Raw genomic sequence first — 26,307 nt, forward strand, 5'->3', positions numbered from 1 at the left:
GTTTGATCAAACCCGATACACCAGCAGCTGGTTGTCTAAAAGTGCCAGTGTAAGTATGTGCTCTGCTGACACCCTTCAGTGATCACATACACAGTGAACAATAGCTCAATGACCACCTGAGACTCCAGCGGGCAGAGAGGAGGACACCTGAGTCTTGGCTGTCTGTCTGCTCCTTCACACCCACCGCTCCTGGTCATCTTATCCTATCTTGTTAGTGCCATTACCGGGAACAAGCACCCTGGTCTTGGTTCTGATGCCAATGATAACGGGGACAGTGATTCGTCTGGGGTATCTTCAGAATGCGAAGCGAGTAACTGTAACCCGCAGCACTGGTGGCCCGTCTGGACGCATACATTTATGCCTTTGTAATGCAATCAGCAACCGGAGAAACATGAAAAATTAGGCAATTACACTCTGATGGAGTTGCACCTGCGGGGCCTGTGAGTTAACATGACAAATTGGATTCATTTTGATGATAAAGTAGTTTAATGCATCAAAGTTAATCATACGGAAATGAGAAAGTGATCAAATTGAAACATTAGCAGCTTGCACAGTCTTTGTCTTCATGGATTCAACGATAACGGGTGAAGATCCAACAAAACACCTAATGCAGCTTTGAACCAATATTTACTTATTCAGCATTGCATTAAGACTCATACGCCATAACCCAATTAACTGAATTTTCATCCCATTGACAGAAAGAATGCAATGGGTTGTTAATGTTGCTCTGTTTCTGCTGAAAGACTGCAACTGCACTTTAGCCATAACATTATTCTATATGGACACGGGGATGATTATGTATGAGCACAAGCTGGGCGCCTATTGTCTCCATGGGTGACCAGCTGTAGACCTGAAACAGAAAGACCGTAGAGACTCTGATCCCCCACACAGCAGACCCCCTTTATGGCGTGGGTCATTAGTAAGAAATGTAGTTTGGAGGGCTGTTTTTCCTGTTTTCTCTCACTGACACACACACACACACACAGGCACACACACGCACGTGCCTCCAACTCCATCATTACTGCATCAGCCACCTGGGTTCTAATTGTCAGAGACTTTGGGAACAATTTCTATTCTCTTTCTTTCTATAATTCTATAGTAGTAGTTTGCTTTTATTTTGCTTTTGCATATCTCCACCACATTCTCTCTACTTCTAATGATGGAGTGACCTCATTCAAGCTGCAATCTGATGTTACTATAGGCAAGTATGAAAAATATTATAGTTTCGTAACAGTTCAATCCAATCCAACTAAACTTATAATTCATGTAGATGAGCTTTTAGAGGCTTTCCCACATGTTCCCTTGAGCCATAAGTGGTCACAACATAGCTTCAAAATGCTTTCAGTAATGTGTTTATTGCACATCATTCCCCTGAACAAATCAAAACAATCGATTTATTGTAAAATATCACCCTACAGATATCAACGTGATCTGTGTGTGTGTGTGTGTGTGTTTGTGTGTGTGTGTGTGTGTGTGTGGAAACTGTATGGATGTGCAGCGACATCCCCACCGGTTTCTGTCTGACATGTGAGAGAGGGAGGACAGGCTTACTTTTACTTTACAGGCATATTTCAACCAGCGCGCGCTTACTGTGGTGTGTGAGTGTGTGTGTGTGAGAGAGAGAGAGAGAGAGAGAGAGAGAGAGAGAGAGAGAGAGAGAGAGAGAGAGAGAGAGAGAGAGAGAGAGAGAGAGAGAGAGAGAGAGAGAGAGAGAGAGAGAGAGAGAGAGAGAGAGAGAGAGAGAGAGAGAGAGAGAGATGGTTGGTCCCGCCCTTGCTCCGCCCTCTTGCCGAACGCTTCCTCGGAATAACAAAGTAGAGTCACCGTTTAGGACGGCTGACTTTAGTTCGCCTTCTCACTGAGCAAACACGGCACCTGGGCGGTGTGCAAAGGGCAGCGAGTCACCAGCACGAGTCGACATTTTGTCACCGGTGAGCATTCATGGATTTATTCAACTTTTTCGCGGTTCCTGGAGTGAGTTTGGGGTGAAGGACGCGACGCAGACGGAAGAACAGGAGGAGTAGCGACATTTATATTTTGGTGACCATCTTCCAACTGTTGAAAGAAGACGCCCAACACACACTGAAAGGTAACGTGTGCTGACAGAACATATGGCTTTAAGCGTCACACCGACTGTACTCTTTAGCTGGTCGTAAAAAACGCGAAACTTAGGTGTACCACGTATAATATAGGCGGAATTTGACACAGCTAACACATTTCACCGCTGCTTTAAGATAAGTGAAGTGTTTTATAACAGGAACAAACTAATATGAGCTTACTACACATGTTAAATAGCCATAGAATTATTATTTTGTTATCAGAACTTGGATCATTTCTTTCGCCCGCCCTCAGACACTTGAGATATTATAGTTTGAATGCTCTTTCTGCCTTGAGTGTGGTGTGTGAAGCATCTGAGCAGTCTTGAGGAGCCTCTCCTGACATATGGAGGATCCAACATAAAAGTGTTTAATCACATGAGCAACATTTTCCACTGCTCGCCGTGCAAATGTGCCTCAGCTTTATAACCCTGCTGAGTTTAGACGCAAAGGTCCAAACCACATTTTGGATGTAGATACTCCAGTCTGCTCTTCCATACTTACATATCTGAAAGCCCAGCTCAGTGAATAGGTGCTAACCAATGCTGTGCTGGTCCTTAAAACGTCCAAAACTGCCATTCTCTGATGTACACAAGTCAATTTTTTAGAACGTTTATGGCTTTATTGGGTCACCACACGTTTCAAACGGTGTAATATTGTTTCAGTCACTTATTGAATTTGCAACCGTTTGCTCTGCTCTGATAGTAACTGCATCTTTTTCCAGTGACTCAGATGTGTGGCCGCCCTCTGTGTACTTTGCAGGCACCCCCCAGAATTGTCAAGTGGCCAAAGTATTTAGTTACCAAGATGAAAGAAATTAAATGTATTTCTGTGTGTGCGAGAGAGAGAGAGATACTTTGGCGAGGGTGTTTGGTGGTTGTGCTGTAAGGAATCCGTCTGGAATCAAGATGGACAAATTGAAACTCAGTAAATGCATTTATACACACACACACACACACACATATACATATACAAAACCGGTAAATGCCAGTGTGTGTTTACATGTGGTTCAGTAACCCGGTTACTCCCCGCTTTTGACAGTAACCTCGTTGCAGAAATGTCACATCAACGTCAAACAACATTTCATTAACCGGGTTAAGGGACTGTGAGATATCTGTTTAATTAGTTTTTATTGAAGCAAACATTGTACATGACATTGCGCATATAGTCGTAGGATATTTTGGAGATCAAAGAGAGGACATCCCATATCTGGTTAACACGCATCGATTTTCTGCCGTTGTTGCCTAACACAGATCCTTGGCGATGTATTCTGTTAAACCTGGTTTCTGTGAAGGTTTTTAAGAGAGCACATGCCACGACTAGAGGAAGTTACATCACCAAAACTTTAGTTTAATCAGGGCGAGTGGCAACAACCGCACCAGACTTCAGGTTTTGTTCCTTTTCCTGTTGAGTGTAATTCTCAACGTCACTAAGGTTGCTAAACTAGTGAGGCGTAACACTGCTACGTACACCAGCAACTGCAGAATTTGAAAGGACAAGACATCCGTGTTTTTGATTTCCTCTGGTTCCTCAAATTCACACCTGCCAGGTGATTACAGGAAACTCCGTCTCATGTTGTATAATGATGAGAGAAATCAGGTTACTCACCATGTTTACAGGTGTAACCAGATTAACCGGGGATGCGTGTGTGTGTGAAAATGTTTAAACCAGATGACCCGCTACTGTAAAACCCCTGTATACATGTGATTGGTCAGTGACCAGTTTCACTTTCACTTTCCTGTTTAAGGACATTTTGACCAGAATTCATTGTGTCTTGGTCTGCAGCTAAAATCTAAACTTTGAACTTTCTAGTAACAGGATAGTCTGGCCACTCTTATTCATTTCAGAGTATGCTTGTACCTTAACAAACTGTTCTTCAATAACATTCCTGATAGTCGCTGACTAACTGTTTCTCCAGCTTTGTGGTGAGGAACGGCTAAGAAGGATCTACCAAAGACATGGCTTTCGACAGAATGTTCACGTGTTGAACACAGGGTCCTTCTCTCGTATCACAGATGAGGCGTGTTCCAGAAATATTCAACCTGACTGTGCTAAATAAGTGGTATACTGCTGTACTGTAATTAGCTAAAGGTTTCAATTATTTTTGGTGAACCACACTGAGAAGAACACTGAGAAGAATCTTACAGGTTTCAGAACATGTCATTTTAAGAAACTGTATTTAAAGGCATAGCTTGTAGCTGTTTTGACCTTATACAGTAATTTCCTGAATGAAGTATCAATATGGTCACGAGGAACAATTCTTGCCGGTCTAAACATCTGTTGCTTGTACAGTTGAGGATTCTCACTTCTTCTCAGTTTAGGTTAGTTGGTGATTTCAGTAACAAATCTGTGTTTCTCCAGCTTTACTTTCAGGCAGTCACCTGAGTAGTGTATTGGCTGGTGGAGTTGAAAAAATGTTTTAAGGGCAAATGGAAGTGGCTGTGAACTACATACTAACCATGCGTGATCTTTATGTGTCAAAGCATTTGACTTTGAAGGCTCAATTGGTTGGAGTGACAGAACTTTAAATGCCAGCGTCTAAAAAACTGGTCTGGGGTCAGAGTGTAAAAACCTTATACTACTAAGGTCACAGCATGCCAGGGCTGAGGGCTTAAAAAGATGGTACCTATAAAATGGGTACATCAGCTCTGCAGCAAGAGAGTAGAAATGGATCAGAATATAGCGTCTTTACCCCGATCCTACTACAGTATGGATCTATTGGAGAGCCAACGAGTTGGGGATCATTATGAGTAATGAGGAAAGCCCCCAAGCAGAAGGGTTCAGTCCCTCTGCGTGGTGGAATTTCCTGTGACACCACCTACCAAACGTTCTTCAGTAACCACCATGCTGTTTGTCTCCGCTTGCATCTGTGGCCTCCGCATTCACACAGAAACTGTACAATTTCCCATGATGAGCATTTGCTGTGGTCACGTGTGTTTTCAGAACGTAATCTGGAGACAGTGAGGGAGGGACGGACATAGAGATGGACTGTGTTCATACCTTTTAGATGTATTGTAGATTTAGCTTGTGTGTGTGTTTGTCCCCTCTTCCTGACACCAGTAAAACTGATCTGTTGGAAATGATGGATGGGAGATAATCTGCCCCATCTTTTCTCTCTTTGTTTTTTATCATCCCTTACCCTTTGGGTCCTTATGTCCCGTTACTTTAGTCTGGATAATATGTCTTTGGACTACATGTTCCAATACGCCTAATGCAGACTGTTCACATACATAACCTCACTTGCGTTACTATCCCGTCCGTTAAATGTTGAGGAAGTGTGACATAGTTGGGTAAGAAGCAACTTTTAGACTTAAGGCAACAGGATATGACTGTTAAGAGTGAGGCAACAGGAGCAGTTGGCTGTAATATACACAGACACGCAAGGATACAACACACTCCTTAAAGCTCTACCTGGGCCATGGATACAATATCACAGTACTTCAGTGCAAGGGATGAAAACACTTAAAATCATATCAAGCAATTAATCTGGCAGTAATGAGCTAATTCGCATCCGTTCTCTTCACTCATACTCGTCCCCATGGACAATGAACAGGAAGAAGGAATAGTTCATGTAGTTGTCTGGCTGTTAATAAATCATAATGCTGTAATAATGTTCCATTTCTCTAAGGTGTGCTCGGGAACCATTTCAGCAGACTACTCTTGTGTTTTCATGCTGCTCATATGTATTTTGTACCGAGTATTGTATCTCTAAACAAACACACAAACGAGGGATAGATGTTGAGCTCAACCCAATCCTCAGGAGCAGCAAAATAAGTTTATAATTAAGTGGGGACAGTAAAAGGTCATGAAGCTCCGAAGTGGACCGCGTTCTCAGATTAGGACGAGGCTGAAGTTGAAGCAGAGGTGCACTGATATGATAGGAGGAAGTTGAATGGATTTCTTGTTGCATAAATAGAAACTATATACCTCAGTATTGCTTGTAATCATGATCATGTGGAAGGGAAGCACTCAAAACACTGAGCCCTTAGATGGCAAGTGTCAGAGAAACTCAAGTAGTCTTACGTCCAAGATAAATAGCGTATCCAGCGACGGAACCTCCGATTCCAACCTTTCCCTCTCACTGCATGAATAAGTGCATTATTTGTGTAAATGTGATTGTCATGGGAACTCATTCTATCCAATCGGTTAATGAGATTGTTGCATTCCTGGCAGCACTGGCAATGCTGGCGTTGTTATTATTGTCAACACAGCCCCTGTGTCTGTCTAATCTTCATCTCATGGACAGAGATGCTCCCTCTCCAGCACTCTGGACTCTCAGCTTAAAAATCTTTCAATCTGATTTTTTCCTGTGTTTGTGAGAGGAAATAGAGCGTTTAGTAATACCTTGTTTGTCCAGTAAATGCCTTTGTTTCCCTGTAATCACTGGAGCTCTTTGTTGCACATTGCCCTTTGCCACTAAAAGGCTGAGCAGCCCGCAATATGAAGCTTAAGTCAATCCATGTTTATTGCAAACACTGGGCGAGGTAACCAGACAGAGATCGATACCCCGGCGGCTGCGGTATGAGCTTAACGTCACTCCGTCTTTGAACGCAATCAGCGACTGGGATAACCAGGAGGAAAAGCGTCAAACAAAGAGCCCTCCTCCCTCTGCAAAACCCAGAACATCTCCTTAAAGGCTCGTGGGTCCAGCAGAAATGAATGTTACTGAGTCCCTTGTCAGCTTATTCCACTCTCTAGTTGATCTCATCCAGAAAGCATGTCGAAGAGTTAAAGGTCCTTCCCACACAGGCCAAAGATCACCAATGAGTATCTTTGGAGTTTGATAGTTTACGATTCAGTAACTGGCATAGGCAAATGTCCCGGCCGAACACTCTCGAGCAGCTTTACATGCAGCGAGCAAGACTGTCAGCTGCAATCACCAGGATTGATGGTGTGTAGCTGACCTCTGACCCGACTCATCTTAAAAGTCAATACATCGACTGGCGACTGCTGAAATAAAAGGAAACATGCCTGTCTTGATGCAGTGTCTGGCAGATAAGATCACACTGCTGGCTATCGTGTGTGTTTTAACAACACTCAAAGCAAGTGTTTGTTACTGGTCATACAAGCACGGGCGGCTGCTATTGTTGGAAGTGTGTGTCCGGCCAATAAAATTAACACACATACGCGCACATAGAGATTGCAGTGAGTGTGGGTGGAAGAGTTGTGCCGTACTGAGAGGTGACCTTTAGCACGAGTATTCTGAGTGACCAGCATTTCTTGATAATGAGAAATTCCTTTCTAATTTTAACTGTGCATGTATGTAGACGTCACATGTGTGTACTGAGTGTGTGTACTGAGGTATTGTCGGTTGAGAACACTCGCACGATTACCAACCACGGATCAAAGTTATTGTATGCACTGCAGTTTATCATTTCTGTTGTCACGTTATCAGCAATTTGAAAGAAGTGTGTGTGTGTGTGTGTGTGTGTGTGTGTGTGTGTGTGTGTGTGTGTGTGTGTGTGTGTGTGTGTGTGTGTGTGTGTGTGTGTGTGTGTGTGTGTGTGTGTGTGTGTGTGTGTGTGTGTGTGTGTGTGTGTGTGTGTGTGTGTGTGTGTGTGTGTGTGTGTGTGTGTGTGTGTGTGTGTGTGTGTGTGTGGCAGCTGGAGTGTAATCAGATATGTAGCAGCTGTGAAGACGCCATTCTATAGCTGGCATGACCTCTGACCTCTCTGGGTACAAGTAATCTCTCAATTAAACAATAATCTTTTGAAAAATGTCTCACCTTTACACAGACGATAGTTGGATTTTCAAAGTAAAGAAAGAAATTAAATCAGTGCCTCTGCCGTCGAGTCACCAGCTGTAAAAATACAGCTCAAGAGGTCATAGAAGAGCAAAACGTCTATGTTACAGTTATGTAGTTCTCGTGATTACTCAACCCTGTGTGTGTGTGTGTTGATGATGAAGAACCCCTCTCCCCTTTGTGTATAGTGGTGTCAACTGTAGACATTTGGTGGGCAAATACCAAATCAGACTCTGCCTCTCCCGGTCTCAGTCCTCAGGCTATTTCTGGCGCTCGCTCTTCACACGGTGCCTCCATTACTCCCACTTTCTCTCATGCTGTAACATCCTCTTACACACACCTGACCTGGGTCGTCGTGCTCAAAATACCTTTGGATAATTTGGATCTACCCAGGTTTGATATTGTATTTACAACAATTCAAAACCAAGGAGCCGGCTCAAGAAGGCCTGACGTTACCTTTAACTCCACTGCAGAATTAAATACCTGATTGTCTGTCTGCAAACATCTGGTATCTACATCTTGTAGTATCCACAGGTAATTGTTTTGGGACGCAAGGTCGTTTCCCACACACAGCCCTCCTAGTGCACACATGCACTTTCTCTTTTATAGTGGACCTTTGTCCTCTGTTCATTTTGTCTCTTCTGTTCATTTTCCGCTATCTGGGTTGGATCAATGGCGGCAATAACATCTAAAATCGGCACCGGGTGACGCAGTATGCAGTGGACTATATATTCCTGTACATTAGTCTCTTTTGCTGACTCCATATCTGCCACCACACACACATACTTCAGTCAGTGTGGGCGTGTTGGACTCCCTAAAGTGGTTTTCAGCCAGCTGCAGTGATTATGTGGAGGATACGTTCTTCTTCTCAGCTTGCCAGTTATTATCCCTGGCATACCGAGTTCTTTGGAATGAAACACCTCTAATTCTCAGCATTGAGTTAAAATTTTATATGACCTTCAGCTTCAGGAACGGTTACATTTTAAAACATTTAGATGTTGCTTTCATCCCCAACACACAGTGAGAGGGGCAGTGTGGCAGTGGGATAACATCTATCGTGTGACAAGACGTCTGGAAACTTCACACTCCTCTGGGATTTCGTTCCTGTCCTCAGTGGACTGTCGTGGTGGAGGCAGGCTTTTCACTGCCATGATACGGCTCAGGCAAAGCGCATTTTTCTGCCATTCCCCAAGCCCTAACAAAACTAAAAGGAAACAAAACAACAAAAAGGGCCAAAAATAGAATGGTGGATGGGATCCTGGGAGCCCAGTGGGTCGACACACTCGACGACCTGCTGGGGTGGGTACAGGTGGGTGGGCTTCTACCTCCCTGCTACTAAACACCACCCTGTACCAGACACCACCCCACTCCCCTCCCCATAGGACCACAGCACCTAAGACCTAAACAAAGAGTTGAGACACTCCATTGCTGATTAACTGCTATCAACTTATCAGTCATTCTGCCGCAGGGAATTATGTGGAGGTGAGAGAGGAACAGACACAATGCAAATGAGGCAGTGGCAGTTCTGCCTGACCTGCAAGTGAATGTTTCACATCACTCTGAATATCCCACAGCCAGAGATGAGGGGCCTGGTATCTGTTGACCCCTTTGTGTTTTCTCAGCAAAACCAGTGGATTAATGTTTAACCCCACCTGGCTGTATGTAATGAAGGAGCTCTTTCCACAAGCGCCTGCCACAGAAATCTATCCTGACATGGAAACCAGTCATTTAACCAATAGTGCCAATAACAACACAATGTAAACAATTTGCAGTATAGAACAACACTTGCATATGACGATAAGAACCATTTGGTGGTTTTTCCTCCAGTGACAGGATTTCTGAAGAACAGTCTGGTGTCCCAAAGGCACAGACCAAGGGTTTTTAGAAGTTTTTGCCTTAAGAACAATGTGTTGGTGATGCATGAAGTCTGATTCATCCACCAAAGACCATTTTTGACCATTTGCTGTTTGTGTACCGTTGCTTTCAGACCCTCTTAGTTATTAATCTGTTCTGTTTTCTGGTCTGTGGATAGCAGAGGCTGCCAGATTAGAAAAAATAAAAAAAGAAGTCACGGTTGGCAAAAACACAGAACAGATGTTTATCCTTGGTTTAGTCAATCTAAAAATACATGGTTTTGATGGGAAATGAGCAGTGTGGTATCTACTTTGCTAATGTGTTTTCCCTCTTGGCCCCACCTCTTTATTTGCCCTAAGCCCCATTTGCATGCAACTCTAAAGGGCTTCATGAGTGATTGGATCTCAAATTGACAACACTGATTAGAGAAGAACTGTGTGTACCACCAGAAGTGATCATTCAGGACTTTGAGCTGTGGTCTGTCTTGAGTAAGGGACAGTCAGTGGGGGTGATTTCCACTAGAATCACCCGCTGACAAAACATTACTGAGATCTGATTGTCATTACTCAGGACTTAGTTCAGACTAATCTAGTTAAGAGAGGTTGTTGTTTTTTTAAGGTTCAATTAAGGTGTCCATTTCCGTGCACACTGGGACTTTCCTCATAAGGTTACAGCAAGTTTTTTTTTTTTTTTTTTTTTTTATCTAGCCGTGATCCTTCATCGTCTACAGTGCAGGACTCGGGTGCAGGTTCAGCCCACCAATGCAAGTCACCGTCCCGGCATGTTAAGTACTTTGAATGAATTCTTACTTGTAGTGGGGCGTAGTGAAACAAAGTATTAATGCTTTGTGTGAAAGGACAGTCTAGTTACCTGGACGGCCGGTTTGTTGTAGCCGTAACTTTGTGTAAAGCTCTATTGCTCGTTGGTCAATAGCAGAGAGTTATACAATAGATTGATATTAACACAGTCTCACTTGAGCTGGATACAAGATAGTGGGTGTGAACAGGTCCGTTGTGAGCTTATCAATCACTTGACTCTGAGTTTGAATAGTGGGATCATTATCAACACACTCCAAGGTACAGTAGATAAGCTTTACACAAAACTGTAGAAACCGTGTTCGGTCTGTCTGAGCGGACAGAGTTTGAGCAGCCGCACATGCAGCAGCATGTTTGGCTCAGTTTAAGAAGCTCCCATGTTAAAGCGCTGAGCCCGAGGAGGGAACAGGTGAGCACAAACGCCTCTAAGCTGGCCAAAATCCCTCAAAACAACCATTAAGACTAGCCTGTGATTTCTGTTGGCTGAAGGAAATCTGGGGCTATGTAGAAGTCTTCTAGTAAACGCAGCACATCATCAAAGCCTCTGGTAGAGTTCTGACTAGAGTTGTTGTATACCGGGGCTGCAGAGGAAGAGTTACAGTTTTGTGTTCCTTTTTATAAGATCACAGCACCAATCTAAACACAAAATGTCTCATTCCCTGCGTCGTGCCCAAACCATCTCCCTGTGACTTCTTCTTGTGCTTCTTTTGTTCCCTTCCTCCCTCTTGATTGTCTTGTCCTTCACCTTTCTATCTGTCCTGTCTGTTAAGTGCCATATCCTCTCTCTCTGTCGTTTGTGCACACTAGTTAGCCATGACGTGAAATGGCACTTTTGTGTGTGTCCAGTTACCAAGACAGCGTTTGGGAGCGCTTCATAACATTTGACTTATTCTTGTCCTTTTCTTTTGACACATGGCTTGTTTTATCTCTTTCCAGGTTCGACCTCTGGCCCCACCTCTTCCCCTTCTGTTCCCTGTATCTCATTGGCTGTTCCCACGGGGGGCAGGGCTAAGAATGGGTTAAGAGAGTTTAGATCAGACACCAAATCTACACAACCTCAGGAGGCCCACTCACCTGCACAGGTATGGTTGCACACACACGCATTGGCACAGATCACATTGGGGTTCCACACTTCCTTTTAATGCAGAGATTGAACTTCCATTTGTGTGTTTTTAAATTTACCTTGCTGCATGTAGAAAATGTTTGACATAGGCGTGTCCTGACTCTGCATAATTTCATCCCTTGGTAAGCAACTGCCTGCAATCTGAGTGTTTAAATTTGACTGATTTGAGTGTTAGACTCACTAAGATCTGCTTAAATTCACACACACACACAAAGCTCTCAACCTTAAGTTACTGCTGACTCACGCCCTTCCCCCACATAAGTGAGATACCTTACCTCACTGAGTGGAAACGGCATGAGACCTCGCATTGTTCCGTAGATTAGCGGCAGATCTAATCAATGTGCCACAGACCTGTTTTCTATGGCGATCAATGAACCAGCAGACAGCATCAGTGTCCATCTGTCCTGCTGCTGCTGCTGCTGCTGTGACCAGAATCTTACCTGCACTGTCCATTATTTAGTGTAAGCTCTGTAGCTGAAGGTTGGCAGGTAGAAAGAATTCATTCTTTACGTCTGCTTTGCTGTCACTGTTATTTGGGAAATGTGTAGAATGTTGACCTCATAACACCTCAACACCTTAGAATGCTTCCTGCCGCTTTGCGTTAGGGTCTTAAGGGAGAAATGTGCAGTGCTGACTTAAGCACACAGACGCCTCCTGAACCAGACGGGTTCATTGGAGGTTGGTCAGTTTTAGGTTCATCTCTTATTGGTCTCTTCGTTTTTGATCCGCAGGCAGCCAGTTTACATATCATCGTTAAAAGCTTTCTAACTTTTTTGAATATTGTGATATTGCACGTCCTCTCTCGTTTCCTTGGTTACTGTCATTACCTTCTAGATGAAGATCAGCCAAACCTCCAAAAAAATAGATATTAAATGCACCTACACAATATATCATCAGCTTCAGACGGTTAATCTTGTGAAAGCTGAAGCAAGTCAGGTGTGTGTTTGGCGCTAAGGACAGTTAATGAGTGGGACAGGAAGCTGTGGTCATGTCAACATGTTGTTCAGCCCCCTCATTTCCCTGAAGTCTCCTTGTTTGTATGGCGGTGCCGAGAACAGGAGGGCATAATTAACCATGAGAAAAGGCGAGAGGGCGATGGGATGAGAAAGGAGGGGGGGGAGGGCGAAGAGTCAAATCTAATGCCTGTGCTCGTCTTTGTTAGGAATATAAGCCCGTCATAAAGCTTCAGGATTAAGTTTCATCACCTGCCGCCGTCCTGCGGTGATGCCACCTGGCTTTTCACATCGTTTTAGGGAGAACGAGGGCAAAGAAGAAAGCGAGAGAGAGAGACCTGGGAGAATGGATTGAGAGCGAGTCGGGTTTGAAATGGAAAAAGAGGGTAAACAATGGTTATAGTGGGAGAATGAGGCAGAGAAACGAGGGAGAGCAAACAGGACGGCAGCAGCGGCCGTGTTGTTGCTAGGAGGCCGATGTAGCAACACAATACTGAGGCAGGAAGGAGGAGGAGGAGAAGAGAGATGCTGGAGAGGTGCAGAGGTGGGTGAGCTCACCCCGGCTCAGGGCGCTCGCCCGTTCAAACCTGTCGGCTAGAGTTTGCTCATCGCTTAGGCCGGACGTGACCCGTGACTTTACAGAGACGCCGCTATCTGTTACTGTAAATTCAGACTTTTTGTGTGTGTGTGTGTGTGTGTGTGTGTGTGTGTGTGTGTGTGTGTGTGTGTGTGTGTGTGTGTGTGTGTGTGTGTGTGTGTGTGTGTGTGTGTGTGTGTGTGTGTGTGTGTGTGTGTGTGTGTGTGTGTGTGTGTGTGTGTGTGTGTGTGTGTGTGTGTGTCTTGTCTCTCTCTGCCTCTCATTTGTTTGTAATTCCACCGTTTGCATAAAGTAACATGGGATTCAGACACGGAGGCAGCAGCTGTCAAATTGTCACGTTACCATAGTTACAGCCACACAGAACCCACTCCCCTTGTCAGGAAAAACCTGCAATTTCAATCAGATTGCTTTCTTTCAGCAATCAGACAGGAATATGATTTGCCTCGAGTCGGCCTGAGGTTTAGGTGAGCGATGACAGATTTTAAAAGGACTTCTTCAGGCCTGTAAACATCAAACACTCGTTGCAGTAAGCTTGTATTTCCTCATGGGCAGGACTCCTAATAGTCTGATTGTGCCACAGGTGGTGTTTATTATACGAACCACAGAATCCCCTAGAATCAAGAGTATTGAGTGCATGTAAACGTGTGTAAGTGTATTAATGACTGCGTCCACCAGTGAAGTTGTCGCACCGTAATGTCGTGCAGTTTCCTTTACGCTGCAAGCATTTCCTATGAGAAATTCATCAGCGACTTCATGAAAATCCAGAAGCAACCCAAGCCTGCACGTTGGCTGAAAGCTGGCATGGATGATGCTCTGCTGGCAGCTTTAAAATGAGGGTGAAAGAGAGAGGGACAAGGGCGAGACATGGTTAAGAGAATGCTATTAGCTAGGGTGTGTGAGCCTGCCAAAGCAGAAACCTGAGGCAGAACCAAACCTTCTGAAAGCCTGCATTGTTTGCCGACTCCTCCTCACATGTTGTCCTCATTTCTCTTGTTATGGATCAGTCGAGGCGGTAACGGGACCAAGGTGACACGACGCCCTCAAATATTTGGCCTCCTCACTTTCTCCTGCTTTTCTGTTGCTTAAATGAACAATCGTCCGCAAACAAAAGGCTCACCTGTCACAGCCGATGACTGTCTGTCTGCCCGCCCGCCCGCCTGTCTGTCTGTCGTAGTGGCTGAGTGTTAGACTTTTACGCTCTATTCAGCATGACAAATGTACACAGCGTGACCCGACACGTACCTGCATGGAGATGTGGCCGTCTGATTATTTTACTTTAGCCTGGTGTTGAGCCAAAACCATCAGTTTATCTCTGCAATCATCTTAATGACAATGACAACTGCCTCTCTTGCATGTCAGGAGACACTCACGTTTGTTTGCATGGCTGCTGATTTAAAGACTGAATGCAAAGTAGAGGCATCAGAGCTCACAGAGGGGTTAGAGCCTCTATCAAAATCTGTTTGTCATGATCTCATAATGTAATTTTAGTCAGATAGACGCGTGGAAATAAATCCGTCCTGTGATCGAGCGATGACTCGTGACGCCCCAGTGGTGTTGTGGTTAGAGCATCTTCTCTTTTATTTTGACCACTTCCCTCTTACCAGAAACAGAAGCGCAAACAGGCTCCACGCGCAACACACACCCTCCATAGTGACACCCACAATGCATCTGAAGAACTGATTGATCTAGTTTAGTCTGAAACGAGAGGCGCGTGATTGTTGTTGAGATAGTTTCAGCTGTGTATCATCACTGTGATAATGAGGTTTAAAGTTGATTTGCAGCCTTTTGTGTATGTATGGTTTGATAAATGTCGTTGCTACAGTAGTACACAAGTGCTCAGGGAAAAATAAAACGAAGAAGATAAAAAAATATGTGGACCTCTACAAGTTCTCAGTACTTAGATTTATGGCAGAAGCTTCCTCTCTATTCAGGGTTCTTTATTTACCGTTTTGTGACAACTGTGTGAATGTTGATGTTTTCCTGCAGTGAAAGGATCTGCTCTTTATCTCTTGTAAACACAGTGAGGTCGTGCCTCAGGCCAGCCTCTCTGCTCTGAGCTACTTATTTGCACGGCTGCACTTAGAGATTTGAACCAACAGCAATCTTAAATTATTGTAAGAAGCTGATAAAGTGTGTTTGCTTCTGTCCCTAGGTTGTACAAGGTGCAGGGCGTTGTCATGGCGCTGCCGCGGAGGAAGCTGAAGATCGTGGTGACGGTGGTGATGGTCAACCTCTTCATCTTCATCCTTGCCACCCGTTTTAGCCAGGAAAGAAACGGGCGGAACAAGATTCTCATTCCTTCCAAATCCTTCTGGACCAAACTGGTTCCTAATCAGGCTTATTGGAACCGCCAGCAGCAGATTCAGGATGTCCAGAACAACCCCATCCTGACCGCCAACTCCAGCACCGGGTACATGCCTGATTGGCTCAATGACACAGATTCGACCTCTGACCCCTGCCAACCTAATTTCAAAGTTACCACTCAGATGAAAGATTACAACTCCCTGCCTGAGCGCTTTAAGGACTTCCTGCTCTACATGCGGTGCCGCTCGTACCCTCTTCTGATGGACCAGCCTAGTATCTGCGAGCAGCCGCCGTACCTGCTCCTGGCCGTCAAATCGCTGGCGCCACACTTTGACCGCCGCCAGGCCATCCGTCAGTCGTGGGGCCGGGCGGGTTTGATAGCCAATCAGACAGTGGTGACCATCTTCCTGCTCGGCAACGCAACAGCGGTAGATCACCACCCAGATCTGTCGGAGATGCTGCGCTACGAGAGCAGCCGACACAAGGACATCATCCAGTGGGACTACCGGGATTCGTTCTTTAATTTGACCGTCAAGGAAGTCCTGTTCCTGGACTGGATACAGAAGAGCTGCCCCGGCGCTCGCTACATCTTTAAAGGGGACGACGATGTCTTTGTCAACACTTACCACATACTGAACTTCCTCAAGGGCCTCTCGGGGGCCAAGTCCAGGGACCTGTTTGTGGGTGATGTCATCACCAACGCGGGGCCACACCGTGATAAGAAGGTAAAGTACTTCATCCCAGAGAGCATGTATGTGGGGTCGTATCCTCCGTACGCAGGGGGCGGCGGGTACCTCTTCTCTGGCGACCTGGCAGCTCGTCTGCACAACGCGTCGCAGAGCGTGGCGCTCTACCCCATAGACGACGTCTACACGGGCATGTGTCTCAAGAAGCTGGGCCTGGCTCCTGAGAAACACAAAGGCTTCTGGACCTTTGACATAGAGGAGAAGTACAGGTCGAACCCCTGCGCCTACAAGAGCCTGATGCTCGTTCACCCCAGGACCCCTCAGGAGATGATTAAGATCTGGACCTGGCTCAGTAAGCGCGACCTGAACTGCCAGTGAGAGGCCGGCAGCGGCCATGACGTCGACTGAAACGGTGACCCGTTCTGCGGCACCTGGTGTTTGAAAGGTCGGAGAGACCAAGGTTTTTATTTTGGACCGGGTCCGGACATTAATGTTGGCAGCTTTAAGTTAAGATATTATCCCGTCGGCCACTTGGAGTCACTTAGCCTCAGCACGGTGCCGGTAAGATGTTGCACCCCGGAAAAATGAGGAAAGCTGCGTCGTCAGCTCCACGTTCAAAACGGCCACCATAGTATTTTGACTTGAAGTCAGACTTCCAATCTGAGCGAAAACCTGCTGTACCGTTAATTAAGCGTCACCCAAAGAGAGCGTCTTTCTTTGCGTGCACATATTTATATCACAACTATTTATGAGGCCTTTATGATGCTTTAACACTGTGTGTAGGCCCCCTGATGGAGGCTCTCAATGCTGTATTATGTACATAACGTAGGCCGAGACCTCAGACGCGCTCGCCTGGAACACACACAGATGCCAGCAGTCTGCGTGTGTGTGTGCCTCTGTTCTAGTGCTGCTAGCTGAAAGGAGCTTCCAGGTGCACAGAGGCTCCACCGTGGCTGGAGGCTAAAATTGTGCTGCTATTCCCATCCACACTCCTAAAAGTATTTAACGGTAGTGATTCACTCCATCCTGAGCTCAACCCCTTTTTCGTCCTTGTAGAGACCTTTGTTTACCTTCCCTCAAGAGTTGGCGTTCATTTCCAGGCTTTTCATCACGTCGGGGGCGAGAAGCTGGTAGACGTTTAGCGGAATACAACTTGAAACCTTGGCAAAGTTTTGGAAATGGCGGCGCCGGGTGGAGTGAGTGCATACTTTGCTTTCAGGATACAGGAGGAATAGGAGTCTGGCTCTGCGGAGCTCAGCAGGTCTGGGCTTGGTCAGAAACAGAGAGAAGAGAAATCCAAATGCTGTTTTATCTTTGGCTTCAGGTTCCTGCTATTATTTCCCCCCAAAAAACCCTAAGTGCTCATATCAATCGTAGTCCGTTTCCCCGTGTACAGTCTGTGTCACTCTCGTTCTGACTCACCTCCCGGGCGTCTGGAACGGTTTTATTAAAGTGTTCAAGTGTGATCTGCTTTATCAGTGAAATAGTGAGACGGAGATGCTTTGAAGGGCGTCCGTGCACGGTGACGCATCAAAATGTGAGATTCACCAACGTGAAAATGCCAGTGGTGACCTGAGGCGGCGCTCTGAGGAAAGTTTCATGGAAGGTTTCAAACCAAAAATGTTGCATATCCATCACAAGGCTTAAAAGCTTCACCGAGTTTTGAGTATTTGAGTATATTCCTTTCAATAGTGACTTTTACCTTGTTTTGTTGTGAGACGTGTCACGTTTTTTAATCAAGGAAAGCTCGTATTGAATGAAAGCTTTCCTTTTATTTTGAAGGGTAAACGCATGACTCACTACTGTTTGGCCTCAGCTCGAATGCTGCGCGCGCGTACACACTTTGTACAAGTGTCGTTGCTTCCGTCTCGTAATGAAACTTGTTCCCGCTCATCATGTATGTGACACAAAGAGACACTTGACAACACGTTTGTGGATTTTTCCAAAATGCACCTTTAAGTTTGTGTTCGTGTTATTCCGTAAAAGCTCGGCGAAGGACGTGTTTTTATTCCGTTTTCACTCGCTTCGTATCTCTCAAACCCAGGGGTCCGGGGCGGTGCGGCTCACTTCAAATGATTCAGTTTGTCTGAGAAGAAGTGTGTTTATCTCAGTATTCCCGTGTTAGAATGTCACTGGACTTGTTCTTTGTGTGACTTTTCTGATGGCTGATATTGTTTTCATGACTGTATTGACACCGAGCCTGCTCCTCGTTTCCCTGCCGCGGCTTGAGATGAGGAGAAAGCGCCCCCTGCTGGTTTAGGGCGGTTTACTTCACCAGACGTAGTAGTGTTTTTATTTTTCGACAGACACTGGCAACTCAATGATGTACAATGTCTCTATGTTGAGGTTTTAACCGTCGATTCATTCTCTTGTTTGTAACTCCACTGTGACATGTTTCTCCTTTTTTTTTCTTTACTTCTACCAGAGACAAAAAACTGAGTAACAACTTGTAAATATTTTTTGTGATTACTTTTAGCCGCCGTTTGTGTAAGAAAGACGCGTGGCGTTCCTGTATGCACAGTAAAATAAAGTGGGAATACTTAGACAATCACAGGGAGGTTACTGAAGGTTAATGTTGTATAGTTTTCTGCTATTACCAATTTTAAATGACAGTTTGAATCGCCCCGCTGCGGTCAAACCCTCTTATATGATGTCATTCAAGTAGGATCAAATCAACTCTATACATGTTTAGCTCACTGATGGAACCTTAACTAAAAGAAATAACACAAAAAGGTTCATTTCATTTCATTCGTTCTCTGGGTCGCGTATCCTTAGAATTTTCACTGAGGACTTTCACCTTGCATCCTTGCATCCTTTTGACTTGAAATGTTTACCAAAGCCTCCATGTTTTCTCCCTCTTGACTCGTTGTAATTCAACCTTTCTGCGTCCGTCTGCTCACGCGGTCATTTAGTGTCATTGTGTTTCCATTCCTATTACGCACTCGCACAAGTTTGTTTTCCCTCACAGTGTTTGCTGCATCCCTGCTCACCGGAACCAGGAGGTGTCAGTTTCTAAGCTCCCCCTAATGCCTGTTGTTGTTGTTGTTGTTGTTGTTGTTGTTTTAATGGCTGTGATTCCATTCGAACGGTTCAGAGTCAAGATGGCTGTTTTTCCCTGCATTGGAAGTCCCTGTTGCTGTAATTTTTTGCCGCTTTGAGGATCGAATAAGTGTTTTGGATTTGTGTCTGGAATGTTGTACACAGGACCTGGATATCAACAAGGCTGGGCAGCATTCCCAGGAAAGACGTTAAAATTAGTTTCAGCCAGCACACAAAAACAAATGTCATCTTAAATTGTCACGCGATCGCTTGAGATAAAAATTCTCGCTACAAAATGATCCAACAAAGCACAGCCTTGAACGCCACAGTGATCCCGGCTGTTTGGACCTTATTATGGAGCGTCGTGCTCATCATGATCAATCTAATGATTCGATTCATCCGTAACCCTGAAAGAAAATTGGTTGTATCGACTTTACCTTCCTGCATCAGTCGCTTTTAATATCACGCACACACACGCACACGCACACGCACACATTTCAGAAACCTGTTGTTAACTTTTGTGTAATACTTCCACTGCACTAGCAAGAGACGATTACCAAAATTGTGCCTGACGTTTGTATGTACTGTATCTTTAAGAATATCTCTAAGCCACGTCTGTTGCGATCGCTTTTCTATTACCTAGAATGACTTGATTATTTTCAATAAAGTATATTTTGCTGCTTTTGTACATTCGCATTTGTGCGTTGTTATTTTCCACAAAGTAAATTATGAGTTAAGAGATACTTAAAGCAGGTAAAAGATAGAAAGTTCTTTATTTCCCTCTTCCATATTTGAGGACGTCAGGCTTTTCTTACCCGCTTCACCAGAACATTCAGTAAATCTCAATGGAATGTAGTGGGCCGGATGATTAGAACATAAATCCAAATCAAATAAGATTAAACTTTCATCCATTCTCTTCACCCACCTCACTCGCTTGGAGGTTCTAATCTAGAGCAAACCTCTCTTCATTTAGCTCTCAGCCAGTGTATGACCACTAAAGGGCCAGCAGGGGGCAGCAGCGTGTAAAGATGGAGCCTGTAGCCTCTGTGAAGGGAAACACTGTGGAGCCAATACTCTATTCTAGATTTCTTCGTTCCTCAGTCTGTTTAACTGTTCAACTTAATGATCAGAAAGAGTGACAGTGTGCATGTAGCCAGGAAACTCAGCGTAATTGAACCAAGGGGATTAAAGTCCATGCAGGGGCGATGGAGCAGCTAGTAAGGGCAGACGACGAAGAATCAATGAAACACATCGCAGCTTCTTGTATTGATCAGCTTCACTTTGATTTGACTTCAGCAAAGGATACATAGGATCTAATCACCCGGCTCTGATTGTATCCCCATTTACCAAACACATGAGATTATAATCCCAGTTAGTGTTTGCAGCAAGCAGGAAACATGGTTGGAGACACACACAAGGACACAGACACACACACCAACGTAAGTAAAGCCACCAACAATTATGAGTCACCAATCAAGCCATCGTTTTACAGGAAGCTGTGACAAACACGTTGCCCTTTCCTCTTAGGATGGGGCACGGTTGTCATAGCAACCATATTCCCAAGGTAGAGGCAGCGATCGTCTTGTTCAGGTGTGGCAGTGCAAAAGGTTCATAGGAGTGTGTGTGTGTGTGCGCCTTCTCCCTTCTCCCTACACTCTCTGCATACCGTTATCTGACTGATAACGATCCGATTGCCTTTTAAGGGAAAGAAATTTAAAAAGGCAAACAACTATTAGGCCTCTGCTCTGTTTTTGCAGATGTTTGCCTGGAGAACGATAAAGATCATCCGTCCTGTGACTCAGTATTTAGCCACAACCCTAACACACAAAATCACGTCCCGCCATATATGATGCCAACATGATAAATATGATGATTCCACCTAAATGCCCTTTAGAATTGAAGTAGAATGACGCTGAAAACTAACCCACAAGTGTTTTAAACTAGTTACACTGTTATGTCTGCTGCAAATGTGTATACACTCATGGAAACCTGCTCTAGAATCAATAACAATGATGGAAAAATGAAAACTGACCAACAAAATACAAATATATCCTCAACCAATCAAACTGGTAGGCTGAGATTTCTGTTTGTATTTTGTATCGTTTGGTTTCCAGACTAAATTCCCTCTGTTTAAGCTTTGATTGTGCTAAAAAAAAAAAGCTGTCTGGATGAATCACTGTGACACAAATAGTGCAGATTTACCATCACAGCTGGAAAATGGACAAATCTCAGGTTGAAATGGATGAGCAGTGCTTGAATGTGTTCGTCTGTTTTGGTCAGGAACAAAAAGATCCTTTCTCTTTTTTTGGGAAAGCTGTAGGGATTATAAAATGTTTCCAATAAGACCAAAGCTGGAGGGGGGGAGGGAGGGAGGATTTCTACTTTGGCACTTTCTTAATGCTTTTCTTTAAGATACACACATCCCAGTTGGGTGGAGTTTGCTACATATGGGCATTGAGAAGGAAACATGTCCACTGCTACAAATCTCGGAGTCGCTCTTGGGCTGCTGACAAAAACCTGAACCATCTGGGTGCAGATAAGCTCCGCCCGGCTGGTGGCTCCGCATAGCATGAAACAAGCGCGTGCTGCTGTTTTCTGATGGAGGAGCGACAGCTGAGTCATTCTGTCCACTGAGCTCTTTTCCATTTGCTACTCCAACTTTTATGTTTTCAGCACATTTAAGTTGGCAGGTAGAAGGAGCTGAACTTCACTCTGCACTCTCTACAAACACACTAAACTCATTATACTTCACTCCGTCTCTCCGTTTAGCTCACCTCCTCTGAATATGACATAGTTTGGATTTACTCAGCAGTTTAAAATGGACTTGGTTGAATATCAAGTACAAGTACAGAATGAATACAGAGTTTATTATCAATCACTCTGGTCAATCAGTGTTTAAGATTAGAAGACTCATTTGCATAATAGATCCTGAGTGCCGGTGGTGATGATCACCTCTGAGACTGACCACAGCCTGAGAGCTGACTCATGTGGACGACATCATCATCATCATCATCATCATCAGCACCATGCCAGGAAGCAGAGATGATAAACCTGCGCTCAGGTTCTCGTAAATTGATGAAAGCAGCATCTCTCCATCTCTCCATCTCTCTCTCTCTCTCTCTCCCTCTCCCTCTCTCTCTCTCTCTCTCTCTCCCTCTCTCTCTCTCTCTCTCCCTCTCTCGCTCCCTCTCTCGCTCCCTCTCTCTCTCCCCCTCCCTCTCTCTCTCTCTCACATACTGATGAGTTGGTCTGTGCTCCAGTGTCCCAGTAGGCAGGATTTCATCATCCATCATCAGGATGCATGTAATCTCTTTGGGACTAAAGCAGCAGCACCTATTGCTCATCCTCAACCACACACACACACATACACACACACATACTCACACACATAAACCATTTCCTCCTTTATCACTTTCTCGCACGCACATATGCAAACACGGCGTACATATTTTAACGCTTCCAGAGGCGATAGAGGGCCGCTGGCAACAACTTGATGCCCACAGAAGGAAGAACAAACGTTTTAAAACAACAGCGACCGGGCTGGGCTGGGTTTGGTTGGCTGGTTGTGTAAGATGAGAGAATATTAATCATGCAGAAAGTCTCAGATGCTTGGAAGATTCCAGCATGAAAGAACAGGAGGAAGAAGAAGAGATTTGAAAGAAGAAACCTTCATCACTGACTCTGCATATGTGTGTGTCAATGCTGCCAGCGTTTTTAGCTTTTTTAACAGTTTGGATGCTTGAATAAGGACATAACTCTCAGTGGCCAATTTATTAGGTACACCCAATCCAGTACGACTGCCTGGCTATACATTCTGACTTTGTGTAGCTGATTATGTTCCGTTGCGATCACGTCAGACAGGCGTTGATCCAACTCAGTGGTTTGATTTGGAGAAAATATTTGCACCCCTGTAACATTTTGTATGATTGAATACATCTGTGGTGCCAAAGCTCATGGAAAACCAAACAAAGAGGCTTCTTATGATTCTGTTAGCAGGGTATGAGAATGTAACTCTGTAATCACATGACTGATTGAAGCAGACCCAGTAGTGTATACTATGAGTGTATAAAGTGTGTAGTGGTTTGAAAAAATAAATAAATCTCAGTGAAATTCTGTATAAAAGACCAAGTATGTTCAAACTCTGGATCCTGGATTCCTAAAGCCAGAGACCTTGGAACGTTTTGTCTCTTTCCAAAGTGGCAGCAGGAAGCACAGAGTCACAGTGATGAAGGGCGTGACTCTGTGCTCAGTGAGTCACTCGCATCCACATCTAGATTTTCCATTTTTCCCCTCAAAAGTATACAAACCAGTGCCTCTGTATTATGAAAGGCTAAGCGATCTGAATGGACAAGGAAAGACCAGCTGCTTCTCCTCACGTGTTCGTTTTGGTGCCTTGCTCTGCCAATTACCTGCAAAAGGGAATCAAACCCTCCACTCTGGCACTGTATTGCTTCTGCTCCTCCATCATAGTGAGCAACAAAAGCAGCACTTATAACTAATAAAAATGCTTCTAAACACACACCCTGGAGATGCAGGGTAAACCCAACACTTCCTGCCAAATTGTGTCTCTGGGTGAAGCTCAGTGTGAAGCTCTGTTTCTGCACAAAGTCAGAGGCCAATTTACAGCAACAAGCTGTGTCCTGGAGGGGGTGAAAGTTATGATGGATGAGCCGCTGCCCAGTTTTAATGAATACGCAGCCTGCAGCTTTTCCTGTTCGCAGGTTGTGAGGAAGGAACTGAGGAGTGATGAGGAAAGGAAACGGGGAGGCAAGAGGGAACAAAACGGAGGTGGCTGTTAGGATACAAGGTCTCGGAAAAATAGAAACGCAGAAGAAGAGAAAGAGTGGATGAGGACGTGACGTTTAGGAGAAATGTGGGCAGAAGAAGGACGGAAAGGGAAACGGTGATGTGAGTGAAAGGCCCAGAGAGAGAGATGACTCAGGATCACACAAGGCCACCGGGCTGGTAGACTAACTATGTGTGTGTGCTGCAACAACACACAAGGAGGAATCTGAGGAGGGTTTTGCTCTTCATTTTTGCCTCATTTATTCATATTTAGTAGCTAACCTCCCTCTTCAATCACGTCCAGCCTCATTCTCCAGTCTGCCTTTACATCATCACAGGGATTATCTCCAGCCTGAGTCTGCTTGAGCCTCACTTCAGCAGGCTTCTGTCACAAATCATGACATGGCAGGATGGAAAACCTGCAGCATCGGGCCTCGTGTAGGCCGGAGCTGGAGACACGCCATGATGACTTTTTTTATTTCTGCATCTCTGCTGCTCCTGCTGCAAAATTGGAAGAAATGAGTGAGGAACAAGTGGAGCTCTGTGACCTCCTGCCCACATGGATCCTGCTGCTCCAGGAACAGACTGAGGAGCTTTCAGTCACTGTTTTGTTTTTTGTGGAGTGGTTTTCTTCATGATTTGCCTGGAATCTAATTTGTTTGCATGATCAGCATATTTATTTTCTTATACCTCTTATCTTCTTCTGTCTCTATTATCATGATCCCTCTTCTATCCTCACCTCCTCCTCCTCCTCCTCCTCCTCCTCCTCCTCCCTTACTCCTATATCTTGACCTTTCCCTTTTCCCTGCCGTGTCCTCTTCAATGTTCTTCACCGCTGCTTACAGTTTCTCTTTCTATCCATCTAATCCTCCTCTCTCCTCCCTTCAGTGCCTCTGCCTGTTCCCACCAGCCACTCTCTCTCTCTCCCTCTCTCTCTCTCATCCCAAAGCTCCCACCGTGCTTACCGGCCTTCTCACTATGTCAAACTAAACAAACTCAAAGTAAAGGGGGCAGTGATCAGTGATAGTGCCCAGAGTGCTGCTTCATCTCTGTAAGATAAAGCAGATGGGGGTTTTTACTTTGTTTATTTGGCGAGGAATAGGATCGTCATTAAGGTTTAACTTTGTGGCATCAGATACACCGCCTCCTGAATGCAACGTAAACAAGGATACAGAGGGAGAAACTACAGTGTAAACTAACGTGGACAAGGCCACAGGGAATGTTATGTATTTGATAGATCAGCTGGAAGACTAGATGTGTTTCTGCCTGCAGGCTCCTCTAATTCACACACACACACACACACACACACACACACATACACACACAAACAGGATTTCCTCCCCCCTCATGTCTGGATCTGTGAGGATCATGTTCAGCCTGCCTGTGCTGTTTCATTACAGCGCTTTTTGGCCTCCGATTGGTCTGAAAGCCAAACGTTTGTGGTGAATCTCACCGTGAGTCACTTCAATAGATTTATAGCCGTAAGGATCCGACCCAAGACCAGTTGCAGCTGAGTGCAGATCAGAGTCCATCCTGAATATTTACAAAGACCAAATAGATCAGAGAAACACTCATTTTACTGTTCTGTACTTTTTCTTTTTCTTTTCTTTTTTAAAGTTGTGGACTGTTTGTAGTTAAATTGAGACGCGTTTGAAATTGGCTTTCGTCTGTCTAATAGGAAAACAAATTGAATTATTCAGATTGAATTACCCACCCAGCTCATGTGTGTTTACCATAAATGAGTTGGTTATAAAGCTGATTTTTAATTGGATGCAGTGAGTTGGAGAGAGTCAAGAGCACACTCACACTCACACTCACACTCACACTCACACTCACACTCACACTCACACCCACACTCACACTCACACTCAGTTTAAATCACTTATGTCATATGCATCCAAGAAATGTCGCAACACTACCAGTTCCTACAAACAGGAAGGAGGATCCTGGCCTCAGTTTGGTCCTCACCCTGTCGTCCGCATGCGGGAAAGGAGAGAAGCCCGGAGCGATTCAGCCAAGCCTAACTAACGATCCAGCTCCATAACAGAGATATCACCCAGCACAACACACACTTCCATCTTTTCTGTGGTATTTTATGGCTGTGGAAAGTCCCTCAAACTTTTTTGGGACTTTTTCTTTTTATTCTACCTCCATTATGCATAATAGCAAGAATACCCAAGAGGGTCATTCTGATGTGTCTGCAGTGTGCAGAGCATCGGGCACAAACTCAGCTGAGTATCTATAAAGTATAATACATACAGTAGAATATTCATGAGGAGGCAGGGAATAATTATTTAGCCGCCTGTTTGCC

At 44.8% G+C, this 26,307-nt stretch overlaps 1 protein-coding gene across 1 annotated transcript; it reads left to right on the forward strand.

The window, feature by feature from the left end:
• Positions 1-1,808: 1,808 nt before the first annotated feature.
• On the forward strand, positions 1,809-19,899 carry b3gnt2b (UDP-GlcNAc:betaGal beta-1,3-N-acetylglucosaminyltransferase 2b). The gene is made up of 3 exons (XM_076160348.1): positions 1,809-2,089; positions 11,445-11,590; positions 15,335-19,899. Exon 3 carries the CDS (start codon positions 15,360-15,362, stop codon positions 16,548-16,550), a length of 1,191 nt encoding a protein of 396 aa, XP_076016463.1. The 5' UTR covers positions 1,809-2,089; positions 11,445-11,590; positions 15,335-15,359; the 3' UTR covers positions 16,551-19,899.
• The last annotated feature ends 6,408 nt before the right edge of the window (positions 19,900-26,307 follow it).

The sequence above is a fragment of the Genypterus blacodes genome, unplaced genomic scaffold (assembly GCF_046128005.1).
Source record: "Genypterus blacodes isolate CSIRO-AG114 ecotype Tasmania unplaced genomic scaffold, CSIRO-AGI_Gbla_v1 ptg000105l_1, whole genome shotgun sequence".
NCBI classification, from domain to species: Eukaryota; Metazoa; Chordata; class Actinopteri; order Ophidiiformes; family Ophidiidae; genus Genypterus; species Genypterus blacodes.